The sequence below is a fragment of the Crotalus tigris genome, unplaced genomic scaffold (assembly GCF_016545835.1).
Source record: "Crotalus tigris isolate CLP2741 ecotype Arizona unplaced genomic scaffold, ASM1654583v1 scf7180000018525.42219311030:4301911, whole genome shotgun sequence".
NCBI lineage: Eukaryota > Metazoa > Chordata > Lepidosauria > Squamata > Viperidae > Crotalus > Crotalus tigris.
The window spans coordinates 2504625-2521996 of record NW_024097057.1 but is presented as its reverse complement, the minus strand read 5'-3'; the positions used below and the strand labels follow the sequence as shown (position 1 = coordinate 2521996).

At 40.7% G+C, this 17372-nt stretch overlaps 1 protein-coding gene across 3 annotated transcripts in view; it reads left to right on the top strand.

Moving 5' to 3' along the window:
* Nucleotides 1-17372, top strand: part of CHST8 (carbohydrate sulfotransferase 8) — a 97251-nt gene that overhangs the window by 28404 nt on the left and 51475 nt on the right. For 2 of the 3 annotated variants that reach the window (XM_039353702.1, XM_039353703.1), the window contains exon 2: nt 1372-1599. In XM_039353702.1, the coding sequence (XP_039209636.1) occupies nt 1488-1599 (112 nt within the window). In that variant the 5' untranslated portion in view covers nt 1372-1487. Of the gene's footprint in view, nt 1-1371; nt 1600-17372 lie in introns of those variants that run through there. The other variant, XM_039353704.1, reaches the window with a different exon arrangement.

The following is a 17372-nucleotide window of genomic DNA, read 5'->3' as shown; positions in this document are numbered from 1 at the left end:
ATTGCTATTTTAAAGAGCACAAGAACCATTTCAAAAAATGTGGTTTGATTCATTTAGCATTTGTAGTCATTTAGACTGTAGGAAGCTTCCTGTTGATCCACTGATTTTAATTCCTGCTTGCATGTGAAAAGAGTTTTCCCATTGTGTAGCAGTTGGGATCTTTAGCAGAAGGTTTGGCCAGGAAAGGAAGCTGCTTCTGCCTGCTGGAAAGCCACAGGTGTGTCCTTGGAAAAATGGAGGTGTTAGCAGGGCTAGGGAACTATGGGTACTTCATGACTTGTGGACATGCTGGCTCAGGAATTCTGGGAGTTGAAGTCCACAAGTCATAAAAGGGCCACGGTTCCCTACCTCTGCATTACAGGAAAGTGGACAGGACATATTTTTGGCCCATTTTTATTTTTTGTTTTAGTGAAGATGCAATTGAGAAGAAAAAACTCTGCCAGGGAAGAAAGTTTAGCATGATCCATAGGTTTAATGTTGTACACATGTGACCTAAAAGATGCCGTGTAATTTCCAGTATGTAGGTATAAAGTTATCCAAAGCCTTGTCTTCTTTTCCCCATGTAATGAGGGATATTAATTAAAGGGCCAAAAAAGAACAAGGGGAAAAAAGTAATCGGGGGGGGGGGCTAGAGCAAGTTGGCAGAAGGATCATTTGTCAGTCTCTTCTTTCTCTCTCTCTCTCTTTTTTTAGCAGCATTGATGTAGCCCTGAGGGAGTCTTTCCTTATTGGGACACACAAAACATGCACAGATTTTACGGTTTCAAGTGCTTGGGGTTTCTTCATTTCAGATTTTAATTTTTGGTCTTGAGGAAGAGATGACCCAAATTATTTCAGATTCAATTTGAGTGCCATTTACTAAGAGCCAAATAAGCTCTTTCTGAACACCCCCCCCCCACAAAAAAAACCCCTGGGCCCAGCTTTTTCCTTTTTTATAACAAACGAGAATGAACTATACGATAGTTCTGCTTTTCTTTTTCTTTTTTTAAAAAATGCTAATCTAATATATTTATTTTTAAATACATTGCACTTAGCAGAATGTGGATTCTTACATCTATCCTAACTTCAGAATTCACGTTGTCTTTTCAGGCATAGCCTCCTCAAAGCAGTTTACAAGGCACAACATCTTAAACAATAATTTAACAAGTTAAAATAGCATCCTAAAATATTTTGAATAACAGATGCAGCAAGCATGATAAAATACAGATGGACATCCATTCCCTGGAACAAATCTCCACATGGCGTGTTTGGCTGTTTCATGGTCTTGGTTGCTAGGCCCAGGGAGGGGTTTGGAGGAGAGAGGAGGCAACATATAGGAAATTTATTAGAGATTCATGACATTTAGTAGCTGTTCACTGCTCTTTCTACCAGGTGGCCCTTGAAACAGGAAGCCGACTGAGATGCTGACCTCAACTCAAGTTTTGGTGATCAAAGAGAAGACCTTTTCTTCTTTCTGTGGGCTTAAATTGGATTAACAGAGGACATTAATGATGAAGCTGACCTGCATGTTTTCCTTCATCCTTCTGTTTGGAGCAGCTGGGCTTCTCGTTTTCATCCACCTGCAGGATCCAGAAGAAGTTGTACACCAGCAAGTCCCAGGTTAGTTCCTCAGGTTCTGCTTTTTCACTGATTTTACCAAATGTGTGTGTTTTTTTAAGCAAAATAACTCTTACGGGAAAGAGTATCCTTAAAGATTTTTTGTAATTCAGATAGGTGGCAAGGTTCATATTATCAGCTGAAGAAAAGTTGTGGCAAACTCTTGAAAGGTTCTTGAACCTTTTTCTACCAACCATACAATGCACAGTTGTTCCCTAGCAAGAGTTGCAAATCTTTGATTCAGTGACCAAAGGTATTGCAAATGTGTATAGCTTGTCAGTTCAACAAGCAGTGGTTTCCTGTGCTGAGGCGATATATCTAGCACTCAAGGGAAAACCTGGCTGACAGCAATTTCTCAACCAAAATGGAATCGCCCCAAATTTCATGTGAAAAAAGTGCATTTTCTCAGGTACCAAAGAAATAAAAGTCAGAAAAGTTCTAATTAATAGTGAGAAAATGCATCCATAGCCTTCCCTTATGGACAACTCAGGAATTAGTGCCGCGTCCAGAGTATTATCAGTCATGTATATCGCCAAAATGCACTGGCATACTACTTTCACTAATCTGGTGTTCTTGAGTTTCTTTGCATCTGTAATTCCCAGAATTCTCAAATTGGCTAGGATTGCCACATGTTGAAATCCCAACAGATCTAGTGATTGTCAAGTTGGGGAAGGTTGAAGTATATAAAGAGAATCTGCCACGTTTGGTTTAAGTGGTCTGGAGAGGATTCGTAAGCTTTGGTTAGGAATTGAGCTGCCCTTTCAAGATGTTAGGAACAGTCTTTTGGGTTTCATGAGGACTAGGCTTTGCATTCTTGCCCAGGTTTGGATGAAAAGCAATGGAATACTTTTGACTGGTTTATAATGTTTGTAGGTGTCTGATAAAAATTTTCCCCGTACCAAAATGGTACTATCTGAACTAGCCACACACAAGATTTTCCCATCAAACATTACTAGGGTAGGGAAAATATTAATGTGAAGCTGAAATGCAGTGCCAGATCCCACCTCAGCTCACTTAGAATGACCTCTGATTTTATGTGTATTTCCACAAAAGTGCCACCACAGGATAAGCCCAAGGAGAAAATAATCATTCCTTTTCTGAGGAGAAAATAATCATTATTAATATTGTCAGTCCAGTTAATTAGAGATAGTGGCCATGTATTGTGTGTGGGCTAGAAAAAACTCTTGCTTGACATGGTTGAGGAAAACAAAGGTGGTGGGGGGGAATTAAATGGGATAGACTGAATCTGGGAGGTCACTAGAATCTCCCTGGAACAGCTCTGGATGATTTTTGGGAACAAATCAAGGTAGTGAGGGATTTGTCCATGCAGTTGTCAAAGTCAGACCTGACTTGATGGCACTCACCTAAGAAGTTTCTGAAGCAAAGTTAACACAAGATAGTTTTGTTCTTCAGTTTTTATGTCTGCTCTATAGATGGTAGTTTGTTTATAGCCTAAGCAAACGTAATGCAAATTAAATGAGACTCATAAAACTTTTAAGTAATGCTTACATTATTTCCCGTCACCAAACTACTCCTGACAGTGGCTGTTTGTGTTGATTTGTTACCATTCATTTATTGCTTCACATTGCAACCTAATTGTAATCCTGTACTGAGAAAGCAATATCAAAGTAATTTTCCACAACATTAGTTACAATTTTCTTCAGATCCTTCAAGTGCAACAATCCCATCCTGTTGGCTTCTCTGAGCATATAAACCTTGATTACATTTACCTGTTGGAAACGAAGATTTAAAATATATATAAAATATATGTGTTTGCAACAGCAGGTGTTGTAGAAGCTTTCTCCTGGTGGTTGTCAAACGTTCTGTGAAGTCCAGAGCATTTTGTTCTGCTTTGATGGACTATTTTGACGGGCAACTCTTTAAAAAGGGCAAAACAGAATCTATGAGCACTTGCATTAACTAAGCAACATATTTTGTTTGCTGTGTCAGATGTGGTAACTTCACCCACTGCAGAGACTTGGAGGAATATTACTAATGAATGCCAGTGACATTTGTAGGGCTGCACAGAATGTTCTAAAAGTATGATATTTGTTTCAAAAGTTGGAGGCAGCTGAATAGATTGCCAAAATATTATTTGCCTCCTGAACATTTGTGTTGTTTTACTGTTGATTTGTTCTGTGCTGTTTGATTGAAGTGGCTGATTCTTCTAGATCCTCCATAATCCTTGGCTTCTCTGCTTAAATTCTTAGTGAACTGTACTGACTGTAACCATCTTCATGTGTTTCCATGACATCATCCTTTCTCAAGCAGAATTGTGACATCCACAATATCACATAGATGGCATATTCCATCAAGTTGTGTTGCATTGTGTAGGCAAAAGAAAAGAAGGCTTGGACAAAGAAAGAGTCAGGAGCATGTGAAATGACATTTCAGCTCCATCCTAGAAGTGATGCTGAGAAAAATGTTGTCAAAATAAGAGGAACATGAAAGAGATGGAAACATCTTTGTTACTTCTGCAACTTCCCTTTTCTGTTCTAAGGACGTATCATTCCGAGTACAACATTGTTTAGATTTAAGTCCGTGTATGTCTTCAATAACTTGTTCATTAAACATCCACCCACATCACTTTTCTTCCCTCGTTGCTATCCCTGTGTACCTGGTTATTCTGCTGATGCTTTCCATAGGTTAGAACAACCTTCTTCAGATTGACATCTTCAAGATGATGAATGGGGGCTGCAGTACCCCAGAATTTCTGGCCAGTAGGGAATTCTGGTCATTGTAGTAGCAATCCAGAGATCACCATGTTGGGAAGAACTGGGTTAGAGTGTTGCTTGTGGATAGGACTGGAAGATTCACACAGTCGTGGAAGTTTAACCCAAATATTAATTTTTAGAATCCCAGAGTTGTTAGGGAATTGGGCAAACACTTAAATCAACCAATCAATTAAAAAAAGACTAGCAAACAAATGCCACTGATTTCTTGTATCTTTTCTGTACACAATAAACTGTTTTAGATACTCTGGCATCCTCAAAGTGGGTGTAAATTTCTGCTCTGTATATTAAGAGAAAGAAGTGAATTACCTGTCTGTGGAACTATGATGCAATTTGTTTTGCTGATCTTGGTCTCTTGAGATGGGAACTCTTGGGAACTAACTTTCACCCCCTCCCTTTCTGGGAATGAGCAAATTATAGAGTGGATAGAATCCAGATGTACAGGTAGTCCTCGAGTTACAACAGTTCATTTAGTGACTGTTCAAAGTTACAACAACACTGAAAAAAAAGGACTTATGACCATTTTTCACAGTTACAACCTTGGCAGCATCCCCATGATCATGCGATCAAAATTCAGATGCTTGGCAACTGGCTCATATTTATGATGGTCACAGCATCCCGGGTTCACGTGATCACCTGTTGCACCCTTCTGACGAACAAAATCAATGGGGAATCCAGATTCACTTAACAACCATGTTCCAAGTTATCAACTGCAGTGATTTACAAATGTGGCAAGAAAGGTCATAAAATGAAGCAAAACTCACTTAGCAACTATGTCTATAAGCAACAGAAATTTTGGATTCAATTGTGGTCATAAGTCAAGGACTACTATGGGGAAATTCATCTGTTCACAGAAAGGCTGTTCTACAGCTTGTCCCAAAATATGTTAATGAAAAAATGCCAAATAATGAAAAATACATCCAAAGATCCTTTTTGACTTACTTCTATTGTAAAGTATCCAGGCTGAATATAAAAAAAAACCCTTAAATAAATAAGCAAAACTTACAGAAGCTGTTGTAAGCTCAAATAGGTTATAGAGTTCATTATTTTTATTTAATTTTTACTCAAAGTATAACTTAATTCTGTAAATTCTCAAGCAATTCTTTCAGAAGCGTTTGCTGAAAAATGATCCCATTTAATTTCTTGGACATTGTTTTTTTTTTGAAGAGAATCTTTTTTCTTGTTTCCTTTTAAATTGAATACTGTTTTATACGATATTGATTATGAAACAGAACAGCCCTACCTTTGTGCTGTAAAATTATTTTATAAAAAGATTAAATCCTCATTACTACTTTAATATTTCAAGTATTCATTAAAAATTGAGTTTGAACACATTAGAAGTGTTTTTATTTCACTGATTCCAATCTGAGAAAAAGTCTTTTTAAAAAAGTATTGGATAATTTTTCTTGCCTCAGATAATCCACCTTAGTCACTTCTGCAGGCTTTTCAGTCTCTCTTTAGTGTCTAAGCGTTGTTTTAGAGCCCTCATAGTACTCAAATTAAAATAGATTCACATAATAAATTGGTGACTTCTCCCAATGGAAAGCATTGGGCTAAATTACGTGTATAAGTTTGGGTCCTGCATTGTTGTCCCTTGGGATAAGAAAGCTGATGGACACAAGGTGCCTGGGTGCGCATCTCTCCACAATGGCAGGTCTAAGCTATCTTAACTCTGAAGAAGGGAGGGCAGAAAAAAACTGTGGCTTGCTTCTCCCAACCTTGAGGGAAAGTGATTCTCTTCTCTGGCTTTTCCTCTAATGAAGGGGGGGGGAGCAGAAACTTCTGGATGGGTAGGAGAACTTCAGTTTCCCTGGAGACACCAAAGAATGGACTTGGTTTGTGCTGTAGAACATCTCCTACCTGCTTGTTCAATTTAAAATTCTCAAAGCTGGTCTTTTGCTTTTACATTAAATCAATGTTTCTCAATCTTGGCAAGTTTAAGATGTGTGGACTTCAGTTCCCAGAATTCCCCATGGCTGGCTAAGGAATTCTGGGAGTTGAAGTCCACACATCTTAAATTTCTCAACTTAAAGCTGAGAAACACTGCATTAAATTGTATCCAATCCTACCCTCTCTCTTCTGTGGGCAGTATTCTTCTGAGCAGTGGAAGTAGCTCCAACTTCAAGAAGACTTGGATTAAAACAGATAGCAAAGCTTTGTGTGCTTTCTAGATACTTCCAGGATCCTGTAAGTGATTCCGGAAGCGAAACTAAAATTTCTGACTTTAAGGCAGAGTCAACTCAGAGAAACCCCAAACCTTTAATACCAAATTTAATGTCAACCTCACACTAATATAAATCCACATCAAAGCCCTTAGTTTTGGCTAATCTCAGCTGTTTGTTCAATCTTTTTTTATTCCAGTGGTACATGAATCACTGAGAAAAATCAGAAGACGGTTGCTCCAGGGGAAGGCTGGGAATCTTCCCAGTTAAGATTATTTCCTGCTGTTCACTGGGGCTTTCTTGAATTCCAGAGCCCCAAGTACAATGCCCGGCAACTCACTGCAATCATTTATTCCAAACACCTCATGTTGGGTACAAATTACAGAACGTGTACACAGCTCAGTGATAACTGCTCATTTCCATAATGCTCTTCTACTCCACAATGCACAGCTTGTTATCTGCGCAAGGAGTTTGAAAAATATCTTGACAAAGCAGTTGAGGATAAATGGAAAGCTATATGTAATCCAGAAGAGGGTACCTTTTAAAGATATTAAAACAATAGCCTCGTGTAGGGTGCTCATGTTACCAAGCCTCAACATTGCCTAGAATTCTGAAGGACCTAAAATAGCAACTTTTTTTTTTTTTAAAGAGAGCAATTTTATATTTTGGAACAAAAAGATCAGGGCCATAAGAAAGATGTTTTTAAAACAGAAATAAAATTTAAAATATGATAGATTAATAGTGCCCGGAAAGAAAGCATATCTATCCATGTACTTATTTCAGGGTATTTGGAAAAATGACCGTGGGATCAAGAGTTAGTTCAGGTTCTCAGATTTATAGCGGAAACCCTCTCCTCACTCACTTGCGTGCCTGTGCAACTTGAAGAGAAAATGGCTGTCTCTGAAATCCAAAGCAGTGAGAAGCCTGAAAAAAGTATGGTGTCTATTGGATCGTTTTGGACTTCATTGCTCCAGGTTGGCCACTTTGGAGCTGAGATTTACCTACCATGAATGTTGATTGTTCTAAAGAGCATCCGAATTTTAGTTCCTCTCTGACTCTGGTTGGTTAAGCTGTTTAACTGGTGCTGTCCAAGGTAGCTGTCCTCACTATCAGTGCCACAGATATTTACATACTGTCAGCTCGAACCTTTAATAAGAATGATCCTTGACTCCGTTTAGTGAGAAGTCAAACAGAATTTATTTATTTATTTATGAGACTTATATACCGCTTTAAGTGCAAGCACTCTCTAAGCGGTGTACACCAGTAAGCAATGTATGTATATATTTACATTGCCCCCAATAATCTGGGTCCTCATTTTACCTACCCCGGATGGATGGAAGGCTGAGTCAACCTTGAGCCGGTGAGATTTGAACCGCTGACCTGTTGAACACAGTCAGCTAAAGTGGCCTGCAGTACTGCACACTAACTGCTGCGCCACAGGAAAGCAAAGCCAGATCTGAGTTTTCCTGTACCAAATTCCCCAATATATTTCCCCCTTCCCAAGTCTCTCCCTGCCTTTGACCCTAGTTGTCCAATCATTCAAACCAGATGTTGTTGGAACCGTCTCCTTTGGTATGCGGCTACATTCCTTCCCAGAGAGTTGTCCTTGAAGTTGTGTCTCCACAAGAGTGGAGCCTTCTAGAAGACCTCCAAGGTCCCTTCCAGCTCTATTCCATTCCATTCCATCCTATCCTATCCTATCCTTCCCCCCTCCCATATGGTCCCCCCCCCAAAGGTCAGGGCAGGCTGGCACTGAGCAAAAGTGCAACATAGGTGTGAGGTGGCAGTGTGTGTGTGTGTGTGTGTGTGTGTGTTTGTGTGTGTGTGTAAGCATGAATGAGTGAATGTGCAAAGCAGTATGTGTGGATATAAGTAATATTAATTATTATTTCTTTCTGCTTTTACCTCTGACCTAGCAACTTGGGGTTGAAAAACATACACATCCATGTTGGACAAGAACAAGTTCCAAATCAGATCAGGGTCTATGCTGAAATGGGTCTATTTTGAAGGAGCTTAGAATGAAGGCCCTCACTGAGCTAAACCTTTTTTACCATCTGTAGACTAAGTGGTTGAGTTGCAGAAGTGCTCTTGTCTTCCTATTACAATCACGTTTTGTCTTTTCCTAGACATGAATCAAGACTTCAAGAGCCCAGGAAGAGTTAAAAGGAAATGAGCCCTTGCATTCTCCTGCTTCCCCTCTTCTTTGAAGCAGGCATGAATCTCCTGAAGAGCTGTCAAGCCAGACAGCTTTGCAGGTCTGCTTAGGTGCCTTTGTAACCTCCCTCCGTGGCTGTCCGTGTTTTCTCGTTGACAGCCCCAAGATAGCAATCAAAATGAATCACTCAGCAAATGAGACACATTTTGGCTCTACATTTCCAAATGTGACAGTCACATTTGTTTCCTCTTTCAGCAACATTTAAGGTCTTTCTGAAGCTCGGGCTCATGTCAAGGAAGAGTTTGACAATGAGGGGAGAGTACCCCAAAGTTAAGCAGACTGATTGTGTATAGAAACAAACTTTTTTCATCCAAATTGCAAAATTAGGCTTGAGTGTGCAGCTTTATTTACTCTTAAGAATTCTTTGCTTAAGAGAACTGACCCTCAGCTTCAAAGTGGGGGGGGGTCACTTAATGACCGCCAGTGTGTTTTACAACCACCCCATTCACCTATCAACTGCCATAAAGTCATAAATCAGGTTGGTCATGTGATGGCCCGCTTTACCAGCATCATGACTTATAATTGCTGGAGATTAGCACAAGTCATCCAATATATATATATATATATATATATATATATATACAGTATTGATAACTAGTGAAAGAAATATAATCTGCCAGGGACTGCGTGAACACATCCATGTGGATTTCTGGGCAACACTTCAGAAGCTGTTTGCTGTTGTCCTTGTCTTGGAATCAGAAGTATCTTGACGATACACAGGTTTTTTTTTTTTTAATTGCCAGTCTAGCCCATTATTTCCTTGGTCTCCCAGCTAAGTACTAACCATATCCAGTATTGTTTAGTTTTACTGAGTTCTCCCAAGGCTACTTTGGTGCTGCCCAAAAGCTATTCATGTTTTTAAAAAGTAATGTTTCTCTCTCTCTGTATGACTCCTTTAACTGGGTCTGTTTCACCTAAAAAAGAGGTGACTGAGGGGAGGCCTGATCCCAGTCTTTCAATCTCTGAAGGGCTTTCACAGGGAAGAGCATGCTGAGGGATTCCCCATAGATTCTGTGGGGTGGGTAGGTCAAGATCCAATAGTGGAAGCTTTAGAGCAGAAGATATCCAAACTTGAAAGAAGAGGGAATTTTCTAACTGTAAGAGTGATTAAGGGGTGAAACGGCCCATCACTTATGGTTTCCAAAAAAAGGCTGGCAGCCATTTGTCTCAGGTGGTTGAAGAATTCCTGCCCTGGTTGAACCAGAAGCCCCCAAGGTTCCTTCCACCCATAAGATTCTATAATTTAAAATGTGAAAACAAAGCGCTCCATGTTTATGTTATAATTAGATTCCGTTCTTTTGAACTCTAGTGGCATAGTTAGTTCTTATTTCACCATATATTATTCTTTTATTGAATTTCCACAATTGTTTTTCCTTACATTAATCATAGACAGAGAAAATACAGTGACAACAGTGACAAAAACTCTTGTATTGCAATTGCTTATGCTAAATATGAAACTAAGTCTTCTGTTCAGTTGTCTCATCCTTTTAAAAAAATGACAGTGAGAATGATAGCTCACGTTTCTTAGAACAGAAAAATCCTTATAAAGATTGGAAAATCTGAAGAAGACAAAATAAGGAGAATAGAAAATGTTAACCACAGAAGGAATGCTAATTCATTTTTTTTTTCCAGGATAGGCTGAAAATGCTATCACACATATTTTGAAATGTATTTGATGTTTTGACCATTTAAAAGCTCCCAAAATCCATTCTGGCAAAATGTGGCAACACGTCAGGATGCTCATTACTGTTTAAAGAATAGCCTCCATGAGCTTTAAAGAAATGTGAGAATGATATCATGCTGATATAATTGGAACTGAAGATTTCGCTTGTAAGTATGTTCCATTTCTAGACAATCGTTTTTATTTTATCAGTCTGTACGACAGAGTAAAAGGCAAACTAGAGGCTGATGGTACATCCATCACTTGATTAAAACCAGCAAGCCTTTAGAGAGCAGGAGGAAGATGGCTCTGAAATTTGCAGCTAATCATTTTGGAGGTGATTTCAGCAATATTTCAGAGGATTGCAGAACACCTGAAAGAGTCCCTGGGAAACCTTTATTATTGAGTTTTGAAATTGTTCTTATACCTGTCCCACTTAGGGCGAATGTTTTCTACAGAATGGTCTAGCATACAAGTGCTCCTAGTGCTCTCTCAGGGACCCTCCCCTCAAAATAACGCTGAACAAATCTGCAGACTGTCAAACTTCATTCAGCCTGATATTTCATGGGTCACAGGCAAAGACCAAAGGACACTGTTCTGATCATTATTATTTAATTATTGAAGATGCGAGCAAAGTCCTTAATAAGGAAGAAATTCAGCAATTGCAAATGCTAAGCACTAAACTCTTTGTAGGACAGGCCTGTGGTCCAAATCCTCCATCTCCTTCACTGCCCCTTTTGCCGTAATGGCTTCTTTTTTCAGAGTAAGGAGTGCTTGGCTCCCATTTGCTTATTTTCATAGGCCTGTGTCAGCTTAGGAACTTTGTTGCTGAGCTTCCGTTGATCTTGCTCTCATATCCCTTTCCTCTTGTTTCTTCTTCTTCTTCTTCTTCTTCTTCTTCTTCTTCTTCTTCTTCTTCTTCTTCTTCTTCTTCTTCTTCTTCTTCTTCTTCTTCTTCTTCTTCTTCTTCTTCTTCTTCTCTCTCTCCTTCTTCTCCTTCTCCTCCTCCTCCTCTCCTCCTCCTCCTCCTCCTCCTCTCCTCCTTCTTCCTCCTCTCCTCCTCCTCCTCCTCCTCCTCCTCCTCCTCCTCCTCCTTCTTCTTCTTCCCTGCCTCCTTTGACCCCTGAGAGGCAGGAGCTTCTCCTTGGGGGGGGGGAGACTAAGAGACCTGTATCTCTCCCACTGCTTCCATCTGAGTCTCCACAGAAGTGGCCGAGGTCTCCTCCTCCCCCCCCCCGCAATCTGGAAGAATCAGAGAGGAGGAATGTTCATTTCCTGAAGACAGGAAATGGATGGAGGATTTCCTTCTGTACTTCTTTAGCAACTTTCCCAGCAGTCCCTGTAAATTGGCTGGGGAACTCTGGGTGTTGAAGTCCACCTCTCCTAAAGTTGCCAAGGTTGAGAAACTTTGTTCTAAGGTCTCGTCTTTAGCTTCAGGCAAGGGGCTGTAGGGGGAGGCTGGACTGTTCCATCTGTCTGCCTTGATAACGGTGCAGCTGCCTGCCCCATTCCCCCAGGCCAGTTGGCTTCCTACTCAGAGCCTGACCAATCGGGCACCTTGAGTTTGTATGAGTATTGCAGATGGACACAAAGCAAGTGGGTTTCATTCAAGTGAAGGGGGAAAAGATTTCTGACAGTAAGGTCTATATAGCAGTGGAAATGTGTAGCTTTAGGTCATTTTCCTCAATAAATAGAATGAACAATAATGTTTTATTTATTTGTTGTGGGTTCTCTTTATCTAGTTTTAGGACTGGGTGGAGAATAGATCATCCTTTAGGTCATGTTTATGCAGAAGCATTGAATTTTCCAAAGGTTCATAAATTTTTAAACACCATTGTGCCAGTGAAAAGGGTTTAGATTGACCTCTGCAATTAAAGGGAACAAACCTAGTATTTAGACAGTCTTGTTGAGGAAAGAAACAAAAGTAGGTATGCAAAAGGATATGTGGTAGGAATCTAACCGCCATCGGGGAGGCCTTCCTGATGATGTTGTTCAGAATTGGTTTATAATAAGCTTTTGCAAGATGAGTTGTTCTTGAGAGATTATTCTGCTGCCTGGAGTTCTGGAAAATCTGGAGGCTTCTGGAACGGGCATACTGTAAGTAGTGAGCCTGATGACACATGAATGAAGACTGAACAAACTAGGTGCCTAGGATCGGACCAGCTGTCTTACTGGTAGTTTGTCTAGCTGTGAAAGTATTGTTCCAAGGTGGCATTTGTCCTTTCAGTTTCAAAACTGGATCGCATGAGGTTGGCTGACAAAAGTTGGAGTTTAGCATGCAAGAGTTGAAAGAGAGCCTTCCACAAACAGACTGTGAATTGAGTGCCTCTGTCTGAGGTCAGATTATTGGGCCAAAAACTGTGAATAAACAGATGGCTGAATAAACAGTCTTTGGAAAGGAGAAAGATCACAACTGGGTATGAAATGGACTGTTTTAGAACAAAGGTCCACCAGGTCCAAAATAGTTCCAAGCCTTTGTCGGGGGAAGGAGAGGCTCAATAATAAAACCCCAGGAAATTGTCCCAAGATCGCTTCAGGCAAGGACAAGAATGAATTGGTCTAGTTGGCTTGATGGGCAAAGGACGGCTACAGGGATAACTGTGGCTGCAAGAAACCCCGGCATTGGCATCTATTCTAACTGAAGGCCACAAAAGTCACAGAGGAGGATTTGAGGATTTAGGATGGATTTGAGTAATCCAGCTGGCTGTCATGCCGGAGCTGCAAGACTTCCTCCTCCAGGAAGGAGGAGGACACAGCTGGCCATTGAGATGAATTCTTCCCATTCCCAAGGTGAGGAAGAGGAGGATGAAGCAGAGGATTCAGGAAACTCTTGTATCCCCGCAGAGCGTGGGGTGTTTGCCAAATACAGATATGGTCAGTCAGCAAAGGAGACTCCTTCCAAGGCCCATATTTTCCTGGAGGGGAAGGGGGACAAAAGTGGGAAGGAGTTGTGTAGAACAAAGTATTGAAGGTTTGTGTAGGAACATTTGTTCCTTGAGGTAAGGATGCAAGAGATGTGAAATTTAAAATGCATCAGACACATGGCAACAAGTACACACAAAATCCTCACAAAAGCTTCACTAACTATCTTAAAGAAGTGAAATAGGTTAGGTTACAGAAAGCTTAAGCTTGACTAGTGGCTACCTTCACTCTTAGAATGTAATTTATCTCTGACTTCCCTGGGGCATCTCTTTCTTTGTTCTCTTGATAACAATCCCTTGATGGACCATAGAGCTGGCTACCCATTTTCCAAATAATGGAAGAACGAACATATGTTCTAAACTTACAGCATTTTCTAGCCTGCCCTCTTTTTTTTTTACCAGAGCGAGAAGAGCAGAACAAGAAAAGAATTGTGCCCCTCTGACCTGACACTGCAGGAGCTTGTAAAGAATCTGTAGGTGTTCTAGGTTCTTGTGATCAGGAAAAAGTTTGATGGGGTGTGGAGCTGCTTCAAGGAGATGGTGCCAGTTTTGCACAGCACCTTTGACTGCTAACACCTCCTTGTTAATAAACCATACTACTTTTCAGCAGGCAGAAGCTGTCTCCTGGGCCAGGCAATCAAATTGTCTCCCAGGACAGTGGCTGCCTGTAGAATCTTGGCTCAAAAGCAAAAGTGGATGTATCTATGGGAATAACAGAGGGAGGGTGAGATATTGGAGGATGGAGGAGGGGATGTGAAGTAAAAGTCGTGGGGAGAATGTCAAGGAATTTAATTCAAAATTCCAATTAAACAACCAGAGGGAATCATAGCTGCAGCAAAACAAAATGCATTTAATGTTGAGTACCAGAACAAACTACACATGGAGTGTTAGATCATAAAAAATAGAATTCCTAGAGAAGCTTATAGGTATATGTGTTTCCTGCCTGGTCTACTTTGTTTGGCTGGCAATAATAATGCATTTACCCATGTGACAATGAGAGTGTTTTCCTAATTTCAGGTAGCAGGCAGGGCCAGTGGGGTACCATTTTGTCTTTACCAGCTTTTCTGAACCTCAGTTTTCTTGCCTGAGACCCCATTTTTTTACATGACAACCAGATATGCTAAAATAATGAGGTTCCCTGCCAGACCTTTGGAATATCTGCCTCCCTCCTTTTGCTCACTGGGACAAATAGGCAGGCTGCAGGTCAGGCATCTTCCATTCAAGAAGGAAAGAAGTCTGTTCTCCGCTGATATTCCAGTTCTTTGAATTTGGCAGGTGCCACTTCTGTCTTCTAAGCCTCAGTAACTGTGAATATCAAAATGTTAAGCAGATCAATACGATCTCAAGCCCCAGCCAAAGAGGAATAATAAAAAGGGTGTTCCAGGATTAATTGAGTCCTGTGATGGACATCAAATCATCGCTTGTGCAGTGTTCAGCATGTAGTAATAAAAGCCCATCTTTATTTTTAACCTATGGTAGAAAGAAAGCGACTCCTCCCGCTTGTCTGCATGTTCTCATCCTCTACTGTGCCTAGGCTACCTGGAGCTGAAACAGATGCCTGCTTCAGATTCCTTCTTGTGAAGAGGAATTATCTGCCAATATTTTCACCATGCTCAAATACAGTGTAGGACATAATGGTCATCTGTTGATTGTGTAGTTTCTCTAAAGCAGGGATGTTTTTGGTTCTAATAAAGAGGGGATATTAACACTGTTGTTTCCACTTTGAAGATTTTCTTTGGGAAGAAAACTTTTCTGTACTTTTGACATTTGTCAGGTTCCCTGCCTAAGACATACTTGACTCGTCTATGGCTTTGTAGAGATTTGAACAATATGGCTAGGAAGGAAATTTTTGGTGCCTCTCAATAACAGTGGTCTAGAAAGCGTGCAGAGAAGAGCAACAAATATGATTAGGGGACTGGAGGCTAAAACATAAGGTTACTGGAATTGGGTATGTCTAGTAGTTTAATGAAGAGAAGGACTGGAGTGATAGAATAGCAGTATTCCAATATTTGAAGGCTGCCACAACCTCATCTCCAAAGCGCCTGAAGGCAGGACAAGAAGCAACGGGTGGAAACTAATCAAGGAGAGAAGCAATTTGGAACACTAAGGAGAAACTTCCTGACAATTAGAACAATCAAACAGTGAAACTGCTTACCTTCAGAAGTTGTGGGTGCTCCATCACTGGAGGTTTTTAAGAAGAGACTGGACAATGAAATGATATAAGGTTTCCTGCCTGAGCAGGGGGTTAGACTAGAAGACCTCCAAGGTCCCTTCCAGCCGTAGGATATTATGGTTCAGTGGTATTGAAAATATAAAAAAATAATGGCCACCAAGCCATTGGAATCTTTATCTCCTCCTAGTTTAATTCCAGCCACCTTTTTTTTCATTCTGCATCACAAAATTCTTGCTTTCTGTGTTAGTAGCAGCTGGCAAAATTATCTGTTGTATTCAGCTTTTCATTCCACTGTTCAGATACTTTGCTCCTCTTTTCCACAATGTTATTAATTTTTTTAGACCAAGTTAATGAGAGTTAACAAATGTTTATAACACTAGAAACAAGTGTTGCTCTGAATTCTGCAGGCAATCATAGCCTAAAAGTTGTGGTGTTTAATCTAGGAGGATGTTTTCTACTTGTAAATATATGTGTCTTGCTAGGGCTACTCCGTTAAAGCCGCCATGGGGAATTTCTGGGTCTCAGAGTTATTGTCTTTCTCTCTCCCTCCCTCCCGTCCAGGCAGTATTTCTCAGCCTTGGCAACCAGAAGATGTCTGGACTTCAATTCCCAGAATTCCCTAGCCATCCACATATCTTAAAGTTATCAAGCTGAGACATTATCAGCGCTCTACAGCTGATCTTGGAGCATCCTCATCTGCTGTCTGCCGCTCCTCTCCAGCTCCCTGGCTGGCCGTACCGCAGTTCTGGTAAACCATTCAGCCACAGTCCTCTGCCCCTCTTGCTCTTGAATAATATGCCCCTGGGCAGAAGGGGGAAATGCACGGGCAGTGGCATCATTGCATCACGTAAGCAGATGGTGTCCAAGTTTTCCAGTTTTCTGAATTATTGGGCTGTATCATTGGGTTCATTGAGCCAGAAAATGCCAAAGTTCTTTACTCTAGTATGTGTGCAGATCCAGCCAGTGTTTTTACTCTATGATTCAGTGTATCATGTGAACTCAGAAAGTTGGATAAATGGCTCTGTGAAGAATTGGGTGTATGTTCAGGAAAGGCAGACCTAAATGTCTATTATTTCTTTTGTTTTGCACTGGAAACCTGGGAGCAAATATGCTATTGCCATTGGTTGATGGGCCCTCCCACAACCGTGATATAATCCAGTGGGCTGTGTAAAAATGGAGGTTGAAGGCAATCCTGCAGCCCCTCATTTTCAAAGGTGGTAGTCGGTTTTTAGTTAGGAGTTACAGCCCTCTCTAAGCAGTTTACAGAGTCAGCATGTTGCCTCCAACAATCATTTTACCGACCTCAGAAGGATGGAAGGCTGAGCCAACCTTGAGCCAGTCAGGACTGAACCCCTGGCAGAGAGCAGTGAATTAGCCTGCAATTCTATATTCTAACCAGTGTGCTTCATGGAAGGAAGGAAGGAAGGAAGGAAGGAAGGAAGGAAGGAAGGAAGGAAGGAAGGAAGGAAGGAAGGAAGGAAGGAAGGAAGGAAGGAAAATAGCTTTACACTTATATACCACTTCACAGTGCTTTACAGTCCTTTCTAAACAGTTTACAGAGTCAGCATATTGCCTCCAACAATCTGGGTCCTCATTTTACCGACCTCAGAAGGACGGAAGGCTGAGTCAACCTTGAGCTGGTGAGAATCGAACCCCTGGCACCGGCAGAATCAGCCTGCAACACTGCATTCTAATCACTGTGTCATGTCAGCTCCTAAATTGTTGAAAATTCTGCTCTGCTCTGGTTAGGATTTTCAGAAATGTTCTTGCAACACAGCCCACCTTTCCTTTTGCAAATTGAAAGTCATTTTTGGTCATATATGATTGATAAATAAATAGGATTTGTGGATTGGATGGGTAAAACTGTGTCATGCAATATTACATGGGTATTAGATTGAAGACGAAAAACATTC